A 26,279-nucleotide genomic window follows, 5' to 3' on the forward strand; every position below is an offset into this window, starting at 1 on the left:
CTTACAGGAACGCGCTCACCGGCCAAGCACACGCACTGTCATGGATGCAAGGTCCGATCCCTTCTGACACCAATGTAATGAAACAGCAGGGAGCAGGTCACGAACCCTCGACCTTCGAGCCTGAGGTCCGATCCCTTCTGACACCAATGTAATGAAACAGCAGGGAGCAGGTCACGAACCCTCGACCTTCGAGCCTGAGGTATGATCACTTCTGACACCAATGTAATGACCTGACTAGATCATAAAGGAACAATTTGGGAAAGCATAACTTCGCCATGCTCAAAGGCATATTCAATGTCTGCTTATTTATTGTTACCCATCTGCCAATTGGTGCCCTCCTTTGCAAGGCATTGGAAAACTCTCCCAGGTGTATGTGGTTGAATCACTGTTCGACTGAGGGACCTTACAGATAATTGTATGTGTGGCGTACAGAGATGAGTCATTGAAAAGTCATGTTAAACACTGTTATTGCACACAGAGTGAGTCCATGTAACTTATTATGTGACTTGTTTAGCAACTGTTTAATCATGAACTTAAGGCGTTGCCAAAACAAATACTTCTTAACGCAAGACATTTCATCTTTCCATTTTTAATGAATTTGTTAAAATGTTAAATTATGGAGTATTGTTTGTAGGCCAGTGACAAACAATCTAGATTTAATCCATTTTAAACTCTGTAACACAACAACATTTGGAAAGAGTAAAGGGTTGTGAATACGTTCTGAAGGCCCTGTAGAGACTGTATATTTGCCTTGTATACCTTTGGTTAAAGGTTAGGCTATGAGGTATGTTGAAAAAAACATATTGTGGAGTAGTAGATAATAAACTTCAATAAGTCCTTCCTCTAAATGGGTTCACTATTAGTCTACACATGTTGTTTACGAAGCATGTGACAAATACAATTTGATTTGATTTTACTATCTGTTATTAATGATATCATGTGATATATTTCAGGGTTAGGGTTCAATTTGTCATTGAAGACTCTCCTTTGGACTGTCCTGTAGCATCCCAGACAATACGCGTTGGTTCTTTCTGATGCTATGCTGGTTGGTTAGTAGTGTAGTAGTCAATCACCTTTCTCCCTGTCTGTCAAATGTGATGTTGAATTAGCTTTGTTGACTAGTCATGTATAGGTGTATTGGATATCACCAGCCAATGAAGAAAGTCCACTGTGCGCTGCAGTGTTACCCCTTCTCCTGCGGTGGTTAGTAGTCATGATGAATGTTTGCATACCAGCCACAACCACTCCCTGTCTCCCTGTAGTCAAACATACTTACATACTGTGTGTGTGTGTGTGTGTGTGTGTGTGTGTGTGTGTGTGTGTGTGTGTGTGTGTGTGTGTGTGTGTGTGTTTGGGTCACCCCCATCAGTGTATTTACACACCAAATCCTAACCCCAGTCTGCATTCAGCAGAAAAGGCAGGAGGCAGACAGAGTATGTCATTCTCTCTGACTGTGTCCCAAATTGCTCTCTATTCCCTACTTTGTGCACTACTTTTGATCAGGGCTCATAGGGCTCCGGTAAAGAGTAGTGGACTAATAAGGGAATAGGGTGCCATTTTGGATATAGCCAGAGAGAATGAAACATCATTCAAATCCAGAGATACTCATTCACTAATCCTGTCTGTCACCCAGGAAATATGAATACAAATACTGTACACAGTACAGTTCAAGCATTACTGTCAGACAATTCCTGCTTTGTGTTGGTATTACTGGTATTACCACCCTGCTGCTAGCCCATCCCCAGTCTGTGTGTCCCAAATCACACCTTATTCACTATATATTGCCCTACATTTGACCAGACTAGTAGTAGTGAGTGCACTATATAGGCAATAGGGTGTCATTTGCGGCACGGTTTCTGTCTCTAAGCTGTGAGTGAAAGCTGTGGTTGAGTTGGCACATGGCAGCTTTACGTATTTTGTCTCACAGAGCTGCATCCTAACACAGACATCTTTACAATTAAGCACTTGAAGGTTAACTTTACACACTCCCATGTTAGATCCTGCTGCACCCGTTTAATACAGTCCATGGCACCTATGTTAAAGTCCGAATTAAATACTCTTATAACAACTAAACACAGGGCTTTATGTTTTAGGCCCTCTGTCTCTCCTCTACTCCCCCCTCTGTTATAGTCCGAATTAAATACTCTTATAACAACTAAACACAGGGCTTTATGTTTTAGGTTTTCTTCCCTCTGTTATGTCTCTCTTCTAAACACAAGGCTTTATGTTTTAGGCCCTCTGTCTCTCCTCTACTCCCCCCTCTGTTATAGTCCGAATTAAATACTCTTATAACAACTAAACACAAGGCTTTATGTTTTAGGCCCTCTGTCTCTCCTCTACTCCCCCCTCTGTTAGCTAAAATAGTGTAATTACCTTTTTCAACCTTTTTTCTTGGCAACACAACAAGAAAGTAGAGAGAGACTGTGTGTGTGTGTTGTGTGGACAAGCAGCATGAGCGAGAGAGCCAAGCTTCTGGATCAGTAGCTTCAGCTCAACATCACACACCAACTGACACTCACAAGTGCCTGATTGGCCCACTCTATTAGCCAAACAATGATCTTGTTTTTCTCCATATTATCTCAATCTCCAATGAGCTACCCAGGAAAGGGTGAAGAATAGCCCACATGAATATGTAGCCATAGAAATAATTCATGAAATCAATGACTCGCTAACATCGGATAACATTCATATACAGCTCATCTCTGAAACTCACTTAGATAATTCCTTTGCTATTACAGCAGTAGCAATACAAGTATATACTATCTACAGAAAATACAGGAATGCCTATGGGGGAGGTGTCTGTATATGTTCAGAGACGTGTATTCCTTTAAAGCTGAGAGAGGATCTATTGTCAAATGTTGTTGAAGTGTTGTGGTTGCAAATTCACCTGTATCATCAAAAGCCTCTTCTTCTGGGGTGCTGCTATAGGCCCCCAAGTGCTAACAGTCAGTATATGGATAATATGTGTGCAATGCTTGATAATGTGTGTGATGTTAACAGAGAGAGGTCTATTTTCTGGGTGACCTGACTGGTTAGCAACTATCTGTCCTCTCAAGAGGAAGCTTCTAACTCTGACTAATGCCTGTAACATGACCCAGGTCATCACTCAACCAACTAGAATGGACACCAATAGTATTGTATCTGTGACATCCACTTGTATTGATCATATCTTCACTAATGCGGCAGAGCTTTGCGCCAAAGCAATATCAGTTCCCATTGGCTGTAATGATCATAACATTGTGGCAATATTGTGTAAGATCACGCCGTCAGATAGGGCAACTCAGCTTCTAGCTCCTAATCAACTTTGCAGTATTTTGTATTTTTTTTGTTTTATTTCTTACATTATTAGCCCAGGAATGCTTTTGCATTATTACATACAGCCGGAAATAACTTTTGGATATCAGAGTGGTGGTAACTCACCAGCATTGCGACCAGGAATATGACTTTCCCAATTTGGATCCTTTGTTCGTACCACCCAGGGCAATTGAACTGTTTCCAGAGGCGGATCCAAAACACAGCCGGCGGAGAAGAGTTACTCGGAGTGGACTTCTAGTCCAACTCAGGAGGCTTTCACACCACCCACCGCTTCAGAGTATATTACTCAATAATGTTCAGTCTCTGGATAATAAAGTAGATGAGCTCAGGGCGAAAATCTCTTTTCAGAGAGATGTCAGGGATTGTAACATACTATGTTTCACACAAACATGTCTCTCTTGGGATATACTGTCTTCGTCCATACAGCCAGCTGGGTTCTCAGTACATTGCGCAGACAGGAATAAAGAACACTCCGGAAAGACGGAGGTGTATGTTTCATGATTAACTACTCAGTGTGATTGTAATAACATACAGAAACTCAAGTCCTTTTGTTCACCCGACCTAGAATACCTCACAATCGAAATCCAACCGTATTACATCCCAAGAGAATTCTCCTCAGTTAAAGTCACAGCCGTGTATATTCCCTCACGGCCGTGTATATTCCCTCACGGCAGCCCTCAAAGAACTACACTGGACTTTGTGCAAACTGGAAACCATATTTCCTGAGGCCGCATTTATAGTAGCTGAGGATTATAACAAAGCAAATTTGGGGAAAACGCTACCGAAGTTCTACCAACACATTGACTGTAGCACTCGCTCTGAGAGAACATTAGACCACTGCTACTCATCTTTTCGATAAATGCCTACAAGGCCCTCCCTCACCTTTCCTTCGGCAAATCTGATCACGGCTCCATTTTGCTCCTCCCTTCCCATAAGCAGAAACTCAAGTACCCTTAGAAAGGACTATTCAACGCTGGTCTGACCAATCAGAATCTATGCTTCAAGATTGTTTTTATCACACGGACTGTGATGTGTTCTGGGTAGCCTCTGAGAATAACATTGACGAATACACTGATACGGTGACCGAGTTAATCAGGAAGTGTATAGAGACAAAGTGGAGTCGCAATTCAATGGCTCAGACACGAGACGTATGTGGCAGGGTCTACAGACAATCACGAACTACAAAGGGAAAACCAGCACATTGCGGACACCGACGTCTTGCTTCCGGACAAGCTAAACACCTTCTTCGCCCACTTTGAGGATAACACAGTGCCACCAACACGGGTCGCTACCAAGGACTGTGGGCTCTCCTTCTCTGTGGCCAAAGTGAGTAAGACATTTAAATGTGTTAACCCTTGCAAGGCTGCCGGCCCAGAAGGCATCCCTAGCCGCGTCCTCAGAGCATACGCAGACCAGCTGGCAGGAGTGTTTACAGACATATTCAATCTCTCCCTATCCCAGTCTGCTGTCCCCACATGCTTCAAGATGGCCACCATTGTCCCTGTTCCCAAGAAAGCTGATCCTCAACATATAGGCCCCACAAGGGTGCGTGCTCAGCCCCCTCCTGTACTCCCTGTTCACCCATGACTGCATGGCCACGCACACCTCCAACTCAATCATCAAGTTTGCAGACGACACAACAGTAGTCAGCCAGGACCTATATACTAGGCAGTCACCCAAGTCATAGACTGTTTTCTCTGCTACTGCATGGCAAGTGGTATTGGAGCACCAAGTCTGGGACCAAAAGGCTCCTTAACAGCTTCTTCCCCCAAACCATAACACTGCTGAAGCCCCTTTGTGTTTACACTGCTGCTGTGTATTATCTATGCATAGTCACTTAGCCTCTCACTCAACGTCAAGAAAACAAAGGAGCTGATTGTGAAATTCAGGAAACCGCAGAGGGAGCACTCCCCTATCCATATCGATGGGACCGCAGTGGAGAAGGTGGAAAGGTTCAAGTTCCTCGGCATACACATCACTGATGATCTGAAGTGGTCCACCCACACAAATAATGGGGTGAAGAAGGCACAACAGCGCCATTTCAACCTCAGGAGGCAGAAGACATTTGGCTTGGCACCTAAAACCCTCACAAACCTTTACAGATGCACAATAGAGTGCATCCTATCAGGCTGTATCACCGCCTAGTATGGCAACTGCACCGCCCGCAACCGCAGGGCTCTCCAGAGGGTGGGTTGGTCTGCCCAATGCATCACCGGGGGCAAACTATGTGCCCTCCAGGTCACCTACAGCACCTGATGTCACAGGAAGGCCAAAAAAATAATCAAGGACAACAACCACCCGAGCCACTGCCTGTTCACCCCGCTATCATCCAGAAGGTGAGGTCAGTACAGGTGCATCAAGGCCATCAGATTGTTAAATAGCCATCACTAGGTGGCTTCCAACCGGTTACGTAATCCTGCACCTTTAGAGGCTGCTGCCCTATATCCAGTACATAGACTTGAAATCACTGGCCAGTTTAATAGTGGAACACTAGTCACTTTAATAATATTAACATATTTTTGCTTTACTCATCTATGTATATACTGTATTCTATTCTACTGTATTTCAGTCTACAGTATGCCACTCTGACATTGCTCGTCCTAATATTTTTATATATTTCTTAATTCCATTCTTTTACTTTTAGATTAGTGTGTATTGTTGTGAATTGTTAGATATTACTGCACTGTTGGAGCTAGAAACACAAGCATTTTGCTACACCCACAATAACATCTGCTAAACGTGTGTATGTGATTTAATAAGCCAAAGTACCAAGGGTTGGGCCTAAAGTATTTCATAAGAGATCATACAAAATGTTTCCTCATGACTCTTGTTGAAGATGTAAAAAAGACAAGTCTGATGTGTATGAGGAAGTGAATCCAGATGCAGCATTAGACGTATTTGTAAAATTATTAATGCCAATTGTTGCCAAGCAGACACCTAATAAATTCACTTTGACTTGTTAGAACCCCATGGATTGATGATGAATTTAAAAAATTGTAAGGTAAAAAAAAATATGCAAAATACAGCTGATTGGTTGACATACTGTAAATTGAGAAGTGTGAGGGAAATAATATGTTTATGTATCATGCTACTTTCTAATAACTAATTAGAAAGGTTCATGCAGGTGACTGACTGATCGTGTATGGAGGAATCCTCACTATCACTGTTCCTCACCTTGGCAGTACGCCCAGAATGTTGTTATGGGAACAACCGAGGTGTCTGTTTCAAGTCTCAACTTGGAGAGAGAGAGAGAGAGAGAGGGCCTCGTGAGGTATTGGTCAGTCACATGTGCAAGCCACCGGTAGTGATGAATTAATTATGATAAATCAATTTCCACCACAGAAGTTTTGTGACTAAACTTAACTAAAAGAAGAATAAATTAAACTGAGTGCACAAAAAATAAGGAACATCTTCATAATATTAAGTTGCATCCCCTCTTGCCTTCAGAACAGCCACATTTTGTTGGGCTGTGGACTCTACAAGGTGTCAAAAGTGTTCCACAGGGATGCTGGCCCATGTTGACTCCAATGCTTCCCACAGTTGTATAAAGTTGACTGGATGTCCTTTTGGTGGTGGACTACTCGAGCGTTGTGCCAGTAACCGAAAGGTTGCTGGATCAAATCCCCGAGCTGACAAGGTAAAAAATCTGTCTTTCTGCCCCTGAGCAAGGCAGTTAACCCACTGTTCCCTGGGTGCCGATGACGTGGATGTCGATTTAAGGCAGCCCCCCCCACACCTCTCTGATTCAAAGGGGTTGGGTTTAATGCAGAAGAAACATTTCAGTTGAGTGCATTCATTTGTACTGACTAAGTATCCCCCTTTCCCATTATTGGTACACGCAGGAAACTGTTGAGTGTGAAAAACATGGCAATGCAATTCTTGACAAACTCAAGACAGTGCGCCTGGCACCTACTACCATACCCCATTCAAAGGCACTTCAATATTTTGTCTTGCCCATTCACCCTCTGAATAGCACACATACACAATCCATGTCTCAATTGTTTAAAGGCTTAAAAATCCTTCTTTAATCTGTCTCCTGCCCTTCATCTACACTGATTGAAGTGGATTTAACAGGTGACAATAAGGGATCATAGCTTTCACCTGGATTCACCTGGTCGGTCTGGAAAAAGTAAACTCAGTGTATATTACCAAACCAAGATAAATGACATAAAACACAATGGGAAAATATTTTAGATTACCTTAAATTATATCAGGGGCAGGAAACCCAATTCATCTACATCGTTCATTGACGTTGATGGCTCGTTCATAGCAAAACCTTTTGACATTGCCAATCATTTCAATGTCTATTTCACTAGTAAAGTTGAAAACCTCAGGAGTGAAATGATAACATTAAACAGTGAACCATCCTATTTTTGCATAAAATATCTATACTGAACAACAATATAAATGCAACAATTTCAAAGTTACAGTTCATATAAACAAATCAGTCAATGTAAATAAATAAATTAGGCCCTAATCTATGGATTTCACATGACTGGGAATACAGATATGCATCTGTTGGTCACAGATACCTTACAAAAAAAGGTAGGGGTGTGTATCAGAAAACCAGACAGTATCTGGTGTGACCACCATTTGCCTCATGCAGCGCGACACATCTTCTTCACATAGAGTTGATCAGGCTGTTGATTGTGGCCTGTGAAATGTTGTTCCACTACTCTTCAATTGCTGTGTGAAGTTGCTGGATATTTGCGGGAACTGGAATGCGCTGTCGTACACGTCAATCCAGAGTATCCCAAAAATGCTCAATGGGTGACATACCATAACCCCACTCCTACCATGGGGCACTCTGTTCACAGTGATGACATCATCAAACCGCTCGCCCACACGGCGCCATACACATGGTCTGCGGTTGTGAGGCCGGTTGGACATACTGCCAAATTCTCGAAAACGGCGTTGGAGGCAGCGTATGGTAGAGAACGTTACATTATCTGTCAACTGCTCTGATGGACATTCCTGCGAGACATCTGAGACATCTGTGGCATTGTGTTGTAATAAAACTGAACATTTTAGAGTGGCCTGTTATTGTCTCCAGGGTGCACCTGTGTAATGATCATAATGTTTAATCAGCTTGTTGATATGCCACATCGGTCAGGTGGATGGATTATCTTGGCAGAGGAGAAATGCTCAAAAACGTATGCAAACAAATTTGTGCACAAAATCTGAAAGAAATAAGCTTTTTATGCGTATGGAACATTTCTGGGATCTTTTATTTCAGCTCATGAAACATGGGATAAACACTTTACATGTTGCGTTGATATTTTTGTTCAGTGTAATAATGAAAGAGAAACTACTGTTTTGAATTTGGCCAAGTCGGCATGGGAGAGGTGGAAAAACTATTGGTATTTATCAATAAAGATAAGCCACCAGGTATAGACAACCTTGATGGGAAACTACTGAGAATAGTAGCAGATTGTATTGCCACCCCTATCTCTATCCAAAGACTAAAGGAGTGTATGTGTCCACAGGAGTGGAAGGAAGCTAAAGTTATTCCACTGCCTAAAAATAGTAAAGCACTCTTTGCTGGCTCTAACACCAGCCCAATCAGTTTGCTACAGGTTCTTAGTAAACTGATTGAGAGAATTGTGTTTGACCAAATACAATGCTATTTTTAGGATAACAAGGAAGGTAACCATTGAGTTTCAGCACTCATACAGAGAAGGGCACTCAACTTGTACTGCACTAAGTACGGTGATTGGTTAAAATAAATGGATAATAAGATGATAGTTGGAGCTGTATTGTTAAATTTCAATCCAGCCTTTTATGTGATTATAAATTGTTATTGAAAAAACTCATCAGCTGCCATTACATGGTGAGATTGTTATTTATCTAATAGAACCCGGAGAGTGTTTTTCAATGGAAGCTTCTCTCACATCAGATATGTACAGTGTGGTGTTCCTCAGAGCAGTTGCCTCGGGCCGTTACTCTTCTCTATGTTTTACAAATTGTTTTCCACTGGTCTTACACAACGCTAGAACAACTATGTATGCAGATGATTCCACTCTACATGTCAGCACCCAAAGCCAGTGAGCTCACTGAAATTCTAAATAAGAAGTTACAGTCAGTATCAGAATGGGTGATTAGTAATACACTGTTGTATTTGGTTCCAAACATTCTCTAAGATCTAAACCTCAACTGGAGTTGTGCATAAAGGGTGCGACCATTGAGTAAGTTGAGGAAGCTAAACTCCTAGGTATGCCATTGGATGGTCAATTATCATGGTCAAGTCATATTTTATTTTACCTTTATATAACTAGGCAAGTCAGTTAAGAACAAATTCTTATTTTCAATGACGGCCTAGGAGCAGTGGGTTAACTGCCTGTTCAGGGGCAGAACGACAGATGTGTACCTTGTCACCTTTCGGTTACTAGTCCAATGCTCTAACCACTAGGCTACTCTGCCGCCCCATATTGACAAAATTGTTGTAAAGATGGGGACTGTACTAGTTGTTAGGTCTCTGGTCTTGTCCCATCTTGATAACTGTCCGTTAATATGGTCAAGTGCAGCATGCAAAACCGAGCAGCACGCCTTGCCCTTAACTGCACACACAGAACTTACATGCCAGTCGTTCCTGGTTGACGGTTGATGAGAAATGAACTGCTTTCCTTCTAGTTTTTATGAGAAATATTACTGTGATGAACATTTGATTGTCTACATAATCAAATAGCGTACAGCTCAGACACCCAGACATGCCACCAGGGGTCTCTTCACAGTCCAAAACGAATTCACAGCAACACACCATATTATACAGAGCCATGATCGAATTGAACTCCCATCTCCAATTACTCAGGCATACAGCAAAAATCCCTTCAGAAGTTGATAAAATAACATCCCATGGCACAATAGAGACTGTGAAATGACACAGACACACTATCACACTCTAACACACACACAATCATCTACACACACATTCTTTAGTTGTATTGTTTGTATATCGTTGTATTTTAAATGTATGTGACTGTCCTTGTCTATCAATCTATCAATATTTGGTTACTTGATGTATTTTGTGTTTTTTTGTGACCCCAGGAAGAATATCAGCTGCTTTGGCAAATAAACCAAATACCAAAACCCTCTCTTTTCTGTCTTTTGTTCCAAAATGTGTGTTTTTCTTTTTAATACATTGGATAAAAATACAGACAGTGCTTCAAAATGGCATACCATACACTGTACTTGGATGAATAATGGAAGTAATGCTGGTTTAAAAGTTGATCCATTTATAATCCCATTTAGGAGAAAAGGAAATTCAAACATTTTTACACTTGCGCTACATTGATCCTTAGGAAACATACACTTAAAAAACAAATTATTTCACCAAATTGCAAAAAATGGATTCTCTGAATGTTATTTCACCAAGTTCCGCCATTTAGGCAAACCATTAACAGTATCACATATCCTATTATTGTATAATAAAGATGACCTTATTATTTTAAATTATGAAGCTTATCGTAGTTCCCCAGAAAGTGACCTGGTGCGTCCATAGCATTCTATATCTAGTCTCTGTTGTGAAGCGTACATGAGGTGATGAAGTTAAACTTGTATGCAATTCACAACTAAATGTTTGCCATCAGATATCTTTGAATGATTTTCTGCCAGAAGTCAAAGAGCTTTGGATGAGTTATCTGCACAGCTGCCATGTTTTCCCTGTGCTTCCTACTAGGAGTGTTTCTCTCCTCTGCTCCCTGTACACATGCTGCACTTCCTTCAGAAAAGCATGCATCAACAATTTGTTCATTTTCACAATTTTTCTTGGTCACTTTCATTTGTAAATGTCCACACTCACCAAAAATCACATTCGGTAACTACTAGCTATGCTTGCATAACTTTGAGCTGGATCTGCCTGTCTTTGCAATTAGTTTACGTAGATGGAACTAGATTTTCACACTTTTGAAGAAAATGGATCATCTTGAAACCTGTAACAGTGTCTGCGGTCTCTTGACACAGGGGCCACCCAAAGGGGTTATGGGTATAGAGTTGGACTAGTAGAAGGTATATTCCCATTCCAAACAACATTCCATATGTGGGTACACCGGTGGCCATGTTGGATGTACCATTTGGAATGTTCGATCAATTGATGCTTCTGACACCCTCACTCAGAATTCAGTGCTGTTTTCTGTGTTCTACACCTGCAATGATGTCTGGATTGTGAGAAATCCAGTGGATCTATTAGTTCTGATTCTATGGTTACAGTCGACCTTTCACCAAATATCATCCTGTCCCTCTTACTGTGAACAAAAAGTGTTATTTTACAATAAGTATCGCAATCGCTGTACATGGCACAATAAACACAATGCACATATTCGGCAACGGCGATAGTTCACACCCCCGGAAACAGAAAAACATGATATCGGTCACTGGGTTTCACTCTGTTAATTAAATGTTGACAGGCGGGGCCCGGGGATAAGCAGTTTGGTCTCAGGTTTTAGTGAACACATCAGTCACAGAAAATAAAGTATCCAATGATCTTGAACTGATCTGAATTGATTTGAACTGATTGAACTTGGCTTGACATGCCAAATAATCCGTTTGGAACATTACACAGTGTATATTTCAGAAATACTTCCAAGGCTTTCTGGTTTTGTATCTGTTTCTAACGAGAGTCCCTCGTGACCAGAGACTGACTCCTAGCCCTGGCCTCGGAGAGAGAAGTGAGAGGGGGTCTTACCATGTGAACCACAGAGGGCTCAATGCCAGCTTTGTTCCTCAATGTGTCCTTTTCCCCACATCCTGGGGCAGTGGACTGAATTCAATTGAGTGTTTCTGATAAATAAAAAGCATTAAATAAAGCGTTTAAAGCTGCTTACAACAATCCCCGCAAGGACATCATATAGAGGGAGATTCAAATATAAAATAAAGGGGAGGGGGAGAGATAGGTGGACAGGGAAATTATCAATGGAGCATCATTGTGCTAGGGTCAGACCAAGGAGTTAATTGTGGTGTGTGTAGATAGAATCAAAGTGTCTGTAAATTCATAATTCATTGAATGCTTAATTCAATATTACAGCGAATAACCCTTCTTTCTCCCCTTACCAATCCCCAGTCCCTCTGCCCCCTGCTCCAAATTCACTCCTTCTCCTCCTCCACCCTGGTGTCACTGTGGTCTCACGTGGCTCACCGTGCGCTGACTAACCCCGGCTAACCTTTGCTAACCCTCCACAGGTGGCATGGCCCAGCATGGGCCTGAGTAATGTGCTGCTCCAGAAGAATATGAACAGCTGTCATACATAATAAGCTAGAATACACACACACACACTTGGCATCACGGGATGAGAATGATGAAAATGTCAGCATCCCCTGCCCTCCTCGGTCACGCTATTTATTTAACCTTTATTTAACTAGGAAAATCAGTTAAGGAGAAATTCTTATTTCTGATGACGGCCTGGGATTAAAAAATGTACATCAACTCAGCAAAAGGAGTGAAGTTGGAGCAGGGGGCGGCAGCGTAGCCTAGTGGTTAGAGTGTAGGGGCGGCAGCATAGCCTAGTGGTTATAGCGTTGGACTAGTAACCGGAAGGTTGCAAGTTCAAATCCCCGAGCTGACAAGGTACAAATCTGTCGTTCTGCCCCTGAACAGGCAGTTAACCTCACTGTTCCTAGGCCGTCATTGAAAATAAGAATTTGTTCTTCACTGACTTGCCTAATTAAATAAAGGTAAAAAAATAAATATCCCTTTTTCAGGACCCTGTCTTTCAACGATAATTTGTAAAAATCCAAATAACTTCACAGATCCTCATTGTAAAGATGTAAACACTGTTTCCCATGCTTCAATGAACCATAAACAATTAATGAACATGCACCTGTGGAATGGTCGTTAAGACACTAACAGCTTACAGACGGTAGGCAATTAAGGTCACAGTTATGAAAACTTTGAACCCTAAAGAGGCCTTTCTACTGACTTTGAAAAACACCAAAGAAAGATGCCCAGGGTCACTGCTCATCTGCGTGAATGTGCCTTAGGCATGCTGCAAGAGGACTGCAGATGTGACCAGGGCAATAAATTGCAATGTCCGTACTGTGAGACACCTAAGACAGCGCTACAGGGAGACAGGACGGACAGCTGATTGTTCACCCACTGGCAGACCACGTGTAACAACACCTACACAAGATCGGTACATCCGAACATCACACCTGCGGGACAGGTACAGGATGGCAACAATAACTGCTCGAGTTACACCAGGAATGCACAATCCCTCCATCAGTGCTCAGACCGTCCGCAATAGGCTGAGAGAGGCTGGACTGAGTGAGGGCTTGTAGGCCTGTTGTAAAGCAGGTCCTCACCAGACATCACCGGAAACAACATCGCCCATGGGCACAAACCCACCGTCGCTGGACCAGACAGGACTGGCAAAAAGTGCTCTTCACTGACAAGTCACGGTTTTGTCTCACCAGGGGTGATGGTTGGATTCGTGTTTATCGTCGAAGGAATGAGCATTACACAGAGGCCTGTACTCTAAAGCGGGATCAATTTGGAGGCGGAGGGTCCGTCATGGTCTGGGGCGATGTGTCACAGCATCATTGGACTGAGTTGTTGTCATTGCAGGCAATCTCAACGCTGTGCGTTACAGGGAAGACATCCCTCCCTCATGTGGTACCTTTCCTGCAGGCTCATCCTGACATGACCCTCCAGCATGACAATGCTACCAGCCATACTGTTCGTTCTGTGCATGTTTTCCTGCAAGACAGGAATGTCAGTGTTCTGCTATGGCCAGCGAAGATCCTGGCTCTCAATCCCATTGAGCACGTCTGCGACCTGCTGGATCGGGGGCTGAGGGCTAAGGTCATTCCCCACAGAAATGTCTGGGAACTTGCAGGTGCCTTGGTGGAAGAGTGGGGTAACATCTCACAGCAAGAAATAGCTAATCTAATCTGATGCAGTCCATGAGGAGGAGATGCACTGCAGTACTTAATGCAGCTGGTGGCCACACCAGATACTGACTGTTACTTTTGATTTTGACCCCCCCTTTGTTCAGAGACACATTATTCCATTTCTGTTAGTCACATGTCTGTGCAACTTGTTCAGTTTATGTCTCAGTTGTTGAATCTTGTTATGTTCATACAAATATTTACACATGTTAAATTTGCTGAAAATAAACGCATTTGACAGTGAGAGGATGTGTCTTTTTTGCTGAGTTTATATTGGACAAAACACATAACAACAAGAGAGACACCACAACACTACATAAAGAGAGACCTAAGACAACAACATAGCATGGCAGAAACACATGACAACACAACATGGTAGCAACATAATATAACAACAACATGGTAGCAACACAACATGGCAGCAGCACAACATGGCAGCAGCACAAAACATGGGACAAACATTATTGGGCACAGACAACAACACAAAGGGTAAAAAAGTAGAGACAACAATACATCATGCGAAGCAGCCACAACTGTTCCCAGCCTGCAAGACACGTTTCAGTCAGCATGCTACTTGTACAAAAGTTTGACTGTCCTCGTGTGGACTGAACAATGGATTCCTATTCAAAATCCTATTTTCCCTAACCTTAAACCTAACCCTAAACCTAACCCCTAAGCCTAAAATAGCCTTTTTCTTTGTGGGGACCGCCAAAATGTCCCTACTTGTCAGAATTTTCCTTGTTTTACTAGTCCTGGAGGACTTCTGGTCCCCACAAGGATTGTAAAACCAAAAACACACACACATAATTGTGACCTTTTTCCAAAAGCTGGGCATATTACGGACGTCACTACTTCAGAGGAGAGGCATTTGACGTATTTATATACACTACCAGTCAAAAGTTTGGAGACACCTACTCATTCAAGGGTTTTTCTTTATTTTTTTACTATTTTCTACATTGTAGAATAATAGTGAAGACATCAAAACTATGAAATAACACATATGGAATCATGTAGTAACCAAAAAATGTTAAACAAATCTAAATCTTTTTTATATTTGAGATTTTTCAAAGTAGCAACCCTTTGCCTTGATGACAGGCATACTCTTGGCAACCCTTTGCCTTGATGAGAGGCACAACAAGGCACACTCTTGGCATCCTCTCAACCAGCTTCCTGAGGCAGTCACCTGGAATGCCTTTCAATTACCAGGTGTGCCTTGTTAAAAGTTAATTTGTGGATTTTCTTTCCTTCTTAATGTGTTTGAGCCAATCAGTTGTGTTGTGACAAGGTAGGGGTGGTACTCAGAAGATAGCCTTATTTGGTAAAAGACAGAGTCCATATTATGGCAAGAACAGCAATAGAGCAATGGACATTAGACTGGTGGAAATCTGTCCTTTGGTCTGCTGAGTCCAAATTTGAGATTTTTGGTTCCAACCACAGTGTCTTTGTGAGACGCAGAGTAGGTGAACGGATGACCTCCGTTTGTGTGGTTCCCACCATGAAGCATGGAGGAGGAAGTATGATGGTGTGGGGGTGCTTAGCTGGTGACACTGTGATTTATTTACAAATCAAAGCACACTTAACCAGAATGGCTACCACAGAATTCTATAGTGATACGCCATCCCATCTGGTTTGCATTTAGTGGGACTATCATTTGTTTTTCAACAGAATAATGACCCAAAACACACCTCCAGGCTGTGTAAGGGCTATTTGACCAAGGAGAGTGATGGAGTGCTGCATCAGATGACCTGATGATCCCAACCTCAACCCAATTGAGATGGTTTTGGATGAGTTGGACCGCAGAGTGAAGGAAAAGCAGCCAACAAGTGCTCAGCATATGTGGGAACTTCTTCAAGAAGTGAAGCTGGTTGAGAGAATGCCAAGAGAGTGCAAAGCTGTCATCAAGGCAAAGGGTGGCTACTTTGAAAAATCTCAAATATAAAAAAATAAATAAATAAAATAATAAAATAAAATATGTTTTGATTTGTTTAAATCTTTTTGGGTTACTACATGATTCCATATGTATTATTTTGTCATTTTGATGTCTTCACTATTATTCTACAATGTAGAAATAGTACAAATAAATAAAAACCCTGTAATGAGTAGGTGTGTCAAAAATGTTGACTCGTACTGTATGTTTACATTGGATAAACAAAAGTGAAATAAACATTAAAAAGTGAACAGTAAATATTACACTCACACAAGTTCCAGAAGAAAAATACATTTCAAATGTCATATGTCTATATACAGTGTTGTAACGATGTGCAAATAGTTAAAGGGGGAAAAAAGGAAAAATAAATAAACCTTGTATTTTGTTGTATTTACAGCGAAGCTTGTTTTTCACTAGTTGCCCTTTTTTTGTGGCAACAGGTCACAAATCTTGCTGATGTGATTGCCCACTGTGGTATTTCACCCAATATATATATGGGAGTTCATCAAAATTGGATTTGTTTTTCTAATTCTTTGTGGATCTGTGTAATCTGATGGGAAATATGTGTCTCTTATATGGTCATACGTTTGGCAGGAGGTTAGGAAGTGCAGCTCAGTTTCCACCTCATTATGTGGGCAGTGTGCACATATCCTGTCTTCTCTTGAGAGCCAGGTCTGCCTATGGCAGCCTTTCTCAATAGCAGGGTATGCTCACTGAGTCTGTACACAGTCAAAGCTTCCTTAAGTTTGGGTCAGTCACAGTGGTCAGGTATTCTGCCACTGTGTACTCTCTGTTCAGGGCCAAATAGCATTCTAGTTTGCTCTGTTTTTTTGTTAATTCTTTTCAATGTGTCAAGTAATTATCTTTTTGTTTTCTCATGATTTGGTTGGGTCTAATTGTGTTGCTGTCCTGGGGCTCTGTGGGGTCTGTTTGTGTATGTGAACATTGCTCCAGGACCAGCTTGCTTAGGGGACTCTTCTTCATCTTTCTGTAGGTGATGGCTTTGTTATGGAAGGTTTGGGAATCACTTCCTTTTAGAGGGTTCTAGAATATAACAGCGCTTTCCTGGATTTGTATAGTTAGCGAGTATCGGCCTAATTCTGCTCTGCAAACATTATTTGGTGTTTTACATTGTACGCATACTGTAGGATATTTTTGCAGAATTCTGCATGCAGTCTCAATTTGGTGTTTGTCCCATTTTGTGAATTATTGGTTGGTAAGCGGACCAACACAATATTGTTTTCCAGATCGTAATTGGTATGTCAAATTTTATGTTCCTTTTGATTGCATAGAAGGCCTTTTTTGCCTTGTCTTGTATTTGTGGTCCTGGCAACTGGACCTTTTTTGGAACACCATTATTTTAGTCTAACTGAAATTTACCGATCATGGCCCAGGTCTGACAGAATCTGTGCAGAAGATCTAGGTGCTGCTGTAGGTCCTCCTTGGTTGGGGACAGAAGCACCAGATCATCAGCAAACAGTAGACATGTGAGATTCTAGTAGGGTGAGGCTGGGTGCTGCAGACTGTTCTAGTGCCCTCGCCAATTCATTGATACAGTTGAAGTCGGAAGTTTACATACACCGTAGCCAAATATATTTAAACTCAGTTTTTCACAATTCCTGACATTTAATCCTAGTAAAAATGACTTGTCTTAGGTCAGTTAGGATCTCCACTTTATTTTAAGAATGTGAAATGTCAGATTATTAGTAGCGAGAATGATTTATTTCAGCTTTTATTTTTTTCATCACATTCCCAGTGGGTCAGAAGTTTACATACACTCAATTAGTATTTGCTAGCATTGCCTTTAAATTGTTTAACTTGGGTCAAACGTTTCGGGTAGCCTTCCACAAGCTTCCCACAATAAGTTGGGGGTATTTTGGCCCATTCCTCCAGACAGAGCTGGTGTAACTGAGTCAGGCAACTCCAATACCTTGACTTTGTTGTCCTTAAGCCATTTTGCACAACTTTGAAAGTATGCTTGTGGTCATTGTCCATTTGGAAGACCCATTTGCAACCAAGCTTTAACTTCCTGACTGATGTCTTGAGATGTTGCTTTAATAAATCCACATAATTTTCCTCCCTCATGATGCCATCTATTTTGTGAAGTGCACCAGATCCTCCTGCAGCAAAGAACCCCCACAACATGATGCTGCCACCCCCATGCTTCACGGTTGGGACAGTGTTCTCGGCTTGCAAGCCTCCCCCTTTTTCCTCCAAACATAACGATGGTCATTATGGCCAAACAGTTCTATTTTTGTTTCATCAGACCAGATTTCTCCAGAAAGTACGATCTTTGTCCGCATGTGCAGTTGCAAACCGTAGTCTGGCTTTTTTATGGAGATTTTGGAGCAGTTGCTTCTTCCTTGCTGAGCAGCCTTTCAGGTTATGTCAATATAGGACTTGTTTTACTGTGGATTTAGATACTTTTGTACCTGTTTCCTCCAGCATCTTCACAAGGTCCTTTGCTGTTGTTCTGGGATTGATTTGCACTTTTCGCACAGTACGTTCATCTCTAGGAGACAGAACACATCTCCTTCCTGAGTGGTATGACGGCTGCGTGGTCCCATGGTGTTTATACTTGAGTACTATTGTTTGTACAGATGAACATGGTACCTTCAGGCGTTTGGAAATTGCACCCAAAGATGAACCAGACTTTTGGAGGTCTACAATCTTTCTTTTCTGCAGTCTTGGCTGATTTCTTTTGATTTTCCCATGATGTCTAGCAAAGAGGCACTGAGTTTGAAGGTAGGCCTTTTCAAATGATGTCAATTAGCCTATCAGAACTTCTAAAGCCATGACATCATTTTCTGGAATTTTCCAAGGTGTTTAAAGGCAAACTTCTGACTCACTGGAATTGCGATACAGTGAATTATAAACTAAATAATATGTCTGTAAACAATTGTTGGAAAAATTACTTGTGTCATGCACAAAGTAGATGTCCTAACCGACTTGCCAAAACTATATTTTGTTTAATTTTTTTCTTCACAATTTTGTGGTATCCAATTGGTAGTAGTTAGTCTTGTCTCATCGCTGCAACTCCCGTACAGACTCGGGAGAGGCGAAGGTTGAGAGCCGTGCGTCCTCCGAAACGCAACCCAACCTAGCCACACTGCTTCTTGACACAGCACACATCCAACCCGGAAGCCAGCCGCACCAATGTGTCAGAGGAAACACTGTACACTTGGCAACCTGGTCAGTGTGCACTGCGCCCGGCAGGAGTCGCTGGTGCGCGATGAGCCATGGATATCCCAGCCAGCCAAACCCTCCCTAACCCGGACGACGCTGGGCCATTTGTGCGTCGCCCCATGGACCTCCCGGTCACGGCCGGCTGCGATAGAGCCTGGGCTCGAACCCAGAGTCTCTGGTGGCACAGCTTGCACTGCTATGCAGTGCCTTAGACCACTGCACCACCCGGTAACAAGACATTTGTTGGTTGAAAAACAAGTTTTAATGGCTCCAACCTAAGTGTATGTAAACTTCCGACTTCAACTGTATATATGTTGAAGAGGGTTGGGCATAAGCTTCGTCCCTGTCTCACCCCACGGCCCTGTGGAAAGAAATGTGTGTGTTTTTGGCCAAATTTAACGGCACACTTGTGTACATTGTACATTGTTACAGTTGTTTGTGTACATGGATTTTATAATGTTGTATGTTTTCCCCCAACACCACTTTCCATCCATTTGTATAGCAGACCCTTAAGCCAAATTGAGTCAAAAACGATTTTTAAGTCAACAAAGCCTGATAAGGTTTTGCCTTTGTTTTGGTTTGTTTGTTTGACAATTAGGGTGCGCAGGGGGAATATGTGCTCTGTTATACGGTAATTTGGTAAAAAGACAATTTGGCATTTGCTCAGTACATTGTTTTCGTTGAGGAAATGTACGAGTCTGCTGTTAATGATGATGCAGAGGATTTTCCCAAGGTTGCTGTTGACGTATATCACACAATAGTTATTGGGGTCAAATTTGTCTCCACTTTTGTGGATTAGGGTTATCAGTCCTTGGTTCCAAATATTGGAGAAGATGCCAGAGCTGAAGATGATATTAAAGAGTTTAAGTATAGCCAATTGGAGTTTTTGTTCTGTATATTTGATCATTTCATATAGGATACCATCAACACCACAAGCCTTGTTGGGTTGGAGGATTTGTATTTCATCCTGTAGTTCATTCAACGTAATTGGAGAATCCAGTGGGTTCTGGTAGTCTTTAATTGCTGATTTTTAGATTTGTAATTGATCATGTATATGTTTTTGCTGTTTGTTATTTGTTTTAGAGCTAAAAAGGTTTATCCATACATCTCAGTTTTGTATAGACAACACTTTGTGTATTTGTTTGTTTAATGTGTTCCCAGAAGTGGTTTGATTCTATGGATTCTTCAGTTACATTGAGCTGATTCTGATGTGCTGTTCCTTCTTGTTCCGTAGTGTATTTCTGTATGGTTTTAGTGATTCACCATAGTGAAGGGTGAGACTCAGGTTTTCTGGATCTCAATGTTTTTTGGTTGGATAGGTTTCTCAATTTCGTTCCTAGGTTTTTGCATTATTCTTCAAACTATTTGTCATTGTTGTTAATTTTCATAGGTTGTCTGCTTTAACTATGTTGATTTGATAGCATAAACCTACCAAAAAACATCTAGGCAATATCAAATTCAATCCCTTTTAGACAACTTCCTGGACAAAACATTTCACTGTAATGGTGAAGGTGTAAGTAACTATGGCAGTAGGAAGCCTAAACAGGATATTTGACTTTTCAGCTTCGCACTACTTTCCCTCCATCTATAGCATTTCGTAATATTGTTTAGTTCCTTTGGCTTTGATGCCTCATGATTGAGTATTGCTCGGTTCAGGTAGACTGTGATTTTGCTGTGATCTGTTAGGTGTGTTTGTGGGCTGACTGTGAACGCTCTGAGAGACTCTGGGTTGAGGTCAGTGATGAAGTAATCTACAGTACTACTGCCAAACAATGAGCTGTAGGTGTAACTACCATAGGAGTCCCCTCGAAGCCTACCATTGACTATGTACAGACCCAGCGTACGACAGAGCTGCAGGAGTTGGTTGTTGGTTGTTTTGTCATAGATGTATTTGGGAGGAAATACTGTCACCTCCAGGTAGGTATTTGTACCCCTGTGTGCTGAGAGTGTCAGGTTATTTCTCTCTCTCTCTCTCTCTCTGTCGCTCTCTTTCTCTCTCCCTTTCTCTTTCTCTCTTTTTCTAGATCTTCCATATGGATGGGAAGAGGCATACACTGCAGAAGGAGTCAAATACTTCATCAAGTAAGTCCAAACAACTAGAGGGTTAATATTCTAACCGCTCCAGGAGTCTCCGCTCAATGGCAGCCTTTGACTGTTTCTGTCTGTATAGTCGGAAGTACTGGTTCTGTAAGAGTGGGGCTCAGTGGTGGACTGCCAGATGATGTGGGCTTGTTTATAAGGTCATAAGCCTGGAGCGGTTATGTTTGGAGGAAAAAGGGGGAGGCTTGCAAGCCGAGAACACTGTCCCAACCGTGAAGCATGGGGGTGGCAGCATCATGTTGTGGGTGTTCTATGCTGCAAGAGGATCTGGTGCACTTCACAAAATAGATGGCGTCATGAGGGAGGACATTTCTGTGGATATATTAAAGAAACATATCAAGACATCAGTCAGGAAGTTAAAGCTTGGTTGCAAATGGGTCTTCCAAATGAACAATAACCACAAGCATACTTTCAAAGTTGTGCAAAATGGCTTAAGGACAACAAAGTCAAGGTATTGCGGTTGCCTGACTCAGTTTTACATTTACATTTACATTTAAGTCATTTAGCAGACGCTCTTATCCAGAGCGACATACAAATTGGTGCATTCACCTTATGACATCCAGTGGAACAGTAGTGCATCTAAATCTTTTAAGGGGGGTGAGAGGAATTACTTTATCCTATCCTAGGTATTCCTTAAAGAGGTGGGGTTTCAGGTGTCTCCGGAAGGTGGTGATTGACTCCGCTGTCCTGGCGTCGTGAGGGAGTTTGTTCCACCATTGGGGGGCCAGAGCAGCGAACAGTTTTGACTGGGCTGAGCGGGAACTATACTTCCTCAGTGGTAGGGAGGCGAGCAGGCCAGAGGTGGATGAACGCAGTGCCCTTGTTTGGGTGTAGGGCCTGATCAGAGCCTGGAGGTACTGAGGTGCCGTTCCCCTCACAGCTCCGTAGGCAAGCACCATGGTCTTGTAGCGGATGCGAGCTTCAACTGGAAGCCAGTGGAGAGAGCGGAGGAGCGGGGTGACGTGAGAGAACTTGGGAAGGTTGAACAAAAGACGAGTTGTAGGGGTTTAATGGCACAGGCAGGGAGCCCAGCCAACAGGATTCTCGCCACGCCACCTGGTAGGAGCGACCTGTCAGGTAGGACGCAATCCAAGCGTGGGCCGCGTCGGAGATGCCCAACTCGGAGAGGGTGGAGAGGAGGATCTGATGGTTCACAGTATCGAAGGCAGCCGATAGGTCTAGAAGGATGAGAGCAGAGGAGAGAGAGTTAGCTTTAGCAGTGCGGAGCGCCTCCGTGATACAGAGAAGAGCCGTCTCAGTTGAATGACTAGTCTTGAAACCTGACTGATTTGGATCAAGAAGGTCATTCTGAGAGAGATAGCGGGAGAGCTGGCCAAGGACGGCACGTTCAAGAGTTTTGGAGAGAAAAGAAAGAAGGGATACTGGTCTGTAGTTGTTGACATCGGAGGGATCGAGTGTAGGTTTTTTCAGAAGGGGTGCAACTCTCGCTCTCTTGAAGATGGAAGGGACGTAGCCAGCGGTCAGGGATGAGTTGATGAGCGAGGTGAGGTAAGGGAGAAGGTCTCCGGAAATGGTCTGGAGAAGAGAGGAGGGGATAGGGTCAAGTGGGCAGGTTGTTGGGCGGCCGGCCGTCACAAGACGCGAGATTTCATCTGGAGAGAGAGGGAGAAAGAGGTCAGAGCACAGGGTAGGGCAGTGTGAGCAGAACCAGCGGTGTCGTTTGACTTAGCAAACGAGGATCGGATGTCGTCGACCTTCTTTTCAAAATGGTTGACGAAGTCATCTGCAGAGAGGGAGGAGGGGGAGGATTCAGGAGGGAGGAGAAGGTTGCAAAGAGCTTCCTAGGGTTAGAGGCAGATGCTTGGAATTTAGAGTGGTAGAAAGTGGCTTTAGCAGCAGAGAGAGAAGAGGAAAATGTAGAGAGGAGGGAGTGAAAGGATGTCAGGTCCGCAGGGAGCGCGAGTTTTCCTCCATTTCCGCTCGGCTGCCCGGAGCCCTGTTCTGTGAGCTCGCAATGAGTCGTCGAGCCACGGAGCGGGAGGGGAGGACCAAGCCGGCCTGGAGGATAGGGGACATAGAGAGTCAAAGGATGCAGAAAGGGAGGAGAGGAGGGTTGAGGAGGCAGAATCAGGAGATAGTTTGGAGAAGGTTTGAGCAGAGGGAAGAGATGATAGGATGGAAGAGGAGAGAGTAGCGGGGAGAGAGAGCGAAGGTTGGGACGGCGCGATACCATCCGAGTAGGGGCAGTGTGGGAAGTGTTGGATGAGAGCGAGAGGGAAAAGGATACAAGGTAGTGGTCGGAGACTTGGAGGGAGTTGCAATGAGGTTAGTGGAAGAACATCATCTAGTAAAGATGAGGTCGAGCGTATTTCCTGCCTTGTGAGTAGGGGGGAAGGTGAGAGGGTGAGGTCAAAGAGGAGAGGAGTGGAAAGAAGGAGGCAGAGAGGAATGAGTCAAAGGTAGACGTGGGGAGGTTAAAGTCGCCCAGAACTGTGAGAGGTGAGCCGTCCTCAGGAAAGGAGCTTATCAAGGCATCAAGCTCATTGATGAACTCTCCGAGGGAACCTGGAGGGCGATAAATGATAAGGATGTTAAGCTTGAAAGGGCTGGTAACTGTGACAGCATGGAATTCAAAGGAGGCGATAGACAGATGGGTAAGGGGAGAAAGAGAGAATGACCACTTGGGAGAGATGAGGATCCCGGTGCCACCACCCCGCTGACCAGAAGCTCTCGGGGTGTGCGAGAACACGTGGGCAGACGAAGAGAGAGCAGTAGGAGTAGCAGTGTTGTCTGTGGTGATCCATGTTTCCGTCAGTGCCAAGAAGTCGAGGGACTGGAGGGAGGCATAGGCTGAGATGAACTCTGCCTTGTTGGCCGCAGATCGGCAGTTCCAGAGGCTACCGGAGACCTGGAACTCCACGTGGGTCGTGCGCGCTGGGACCACCAGATTAGGGTGGCCGCGGCCACGCGGTGTGGAGCGTTTGTATGGTCTGTGCAGAGAGGAGAGAACAGGGATAGACAGACACATAGTTGACAGGCTACACAAGAGGCTACGCTAATGCAAAGGAGATTGGAATGACAAGTGGACTACACGTCTCGAGTGTTCAGAAAGTTAAGCTTACGTAGCAAGAATCTTATTGACTAAAATGATTAAAATGATACAGTACTGCTGAAGTAGGCTAGCTGGCAGAGGCTGCGTTGTTGACTATGTAGGCTAGCTGGCAGTGGCTGCGTTGTTGACACTACACTAATCAAGTCGTTCCGTTGAGTGTAATAGTTTCTACTGTGCTGCTATTCGGGGCTAGCTGGCTAGCTAGCAGTGTTGATTACGTTACGTTGCGTTAAAAGAACGACAATAGCTGGCTAGCTAACCTAGGAAATCGCTCTAGACTACACAATTATCTTTGATACAAAGACGGCTATGTAGCTAGCTATGTAGCTAGCTACGATCAAACAAATCAAGCCGTTGTACTGTAATGAAATGAAATGAAAAATGTGATACTACCTGTGGAGCGAGCGAAATGCGACCGGATTGTTGAGTGCGGAAGTTCTGTTCGGTAGACGTTGGCTAGCTGTTGGCTAGCTAGCAGTGTCTCCTACGTTAAGGACGACAAATAGCTGGCTAGCTAACCTCGGTAAATTAAGATAATCACTCTAAAACTACACACTCTAAACTACACAATTATCTTGGATACGAAGACAGCAAAGACAACTATGTAGCTAGCTAACACTACACTAATCAAGTCGTTCAGTTGAGTGTAATAGTTGTGCTGCTAATCGGTAGACGGTGGACTAGCTAACGGTGGACGTTAGCTAGCTGGCTAGCTGCAGGGCAGTGTAGACTGCGTTAGGACGACGAAATACGATAATTACGCAATTATCTATGATACAAAGACGGCTATGTAGCTAGCTAAGAAGAAATTGCTAAGATTAGACAAATCAAACCGTTGTACTATAATGAAATGTAATGAATAATGAATAATGAAATAATGAAATGTAATGAAATGTAATACTACCTGCGGACCGAGTGCAGATGCGACCGCTCGCTCCAACCCGGAAGTTACTTTCGGTTACACCAACAAGCCCACATCATCTGCCAGTCCGCCACTGAGCCCCACGCTTACAGAACCAACCAATGTTGTGCCAAGTTTCCACAAAGTCCCACATCCCTTTTTCTATTCCATGAATTAAAACTTCCAGTACTTCCGACTATAAAGACAGAACCAGTACTTCTTGACTATACAGACAGAACCAGTACTTCTCGACTATACTTGCAGGTGCTTCTACACCTGCATTGCTTGCTGTTTGGGGTTTTAGGCTGGGTTTTTGTACAGCACTTTGAGATATCAGCTGATGTACGAAGGGCTATATAAATAAATTTGATTTGATTTGATTTATACGGACAGAACCAGTCCAAGGCTGCCGTTGAGCGGCGACTCCTGACTCCTAGCTGACTGTAAACCACAGAATAGACTCAACCCAACATATCTGCTTTGATCTCAGTCTTACACGCAGTCTTAGCCATGCTGGCTGTCGAGTAAATGAAAGATGTGCAGGGAGTCCCAGGGAGTGTCTTATTGTTGTTGATGACTGAATGAAAGATGTGCAGGGAGTCCCAGGGTGTGTCTTATTGTTGTTGATGACTGAATGAAAGATGTGCAGGGAGTCCCAGGGTGTGTCTTATTGTTGTTGATGACTGAATGAAAGATGTGCAGGGAGTCCCAGGGTGTGTCTTATTGTTGTTGATGACTGAATGAAAGATGTGCAGGGAGTCCCAGGGTGTGTCTTATTGTTGTTGATGACTGAATGAAAGATGTGCAGGGAGTCCCAGGGTGTGTCTTATTGTTGTTGATGACTAAATGAAAGATGTGCAGGGAGTCCCAGGGTGTGTCTTATTGTTGTTGATGACTGA

The 26,279-nt window shown here is 43.2% G+C and overlaps 1 protein-coding gene across 1 annotated transcript in view; it reads left to right on the forward strand.

Moving 5' to 3' along the window:
* LOC115144452 (syntaxin-binding protein 4-like) overlaps nucleotides 1-26,279 on the forward strand; it is a 126,790-nt gene that overhangs the window by 96,541 nt on the left and 3,970 nt on the right. Inside the window, exon 21 of the mRNA XM_029685506.2 lies at nucleotides 21,331-21,388. Within this exon, the coding sequence (XP_029541366.1) occupies nucleotides 21,331-21,388 (58 nt within the window). The remainder of the gene's footprint in view (nucleotides 1-21,330; nucleotides 21,389-26,279) is intronic.

Source organism: Oncorhynchus nerka, linkage group LG16 (genome assembly GCF_034236695.1).
Source record: "Oncorhynchus nerka isolate Pitt River linkage group LG16, Oner_Uvic_2.0, whole genome shotgun sequence".
Lineage (NCBI taxonomy): Eukaryota > Metazoa > Chordata > Actinopteri > Salmoniformes > Salmonidae > Oncorhynchus > Oncorhynchus nerka.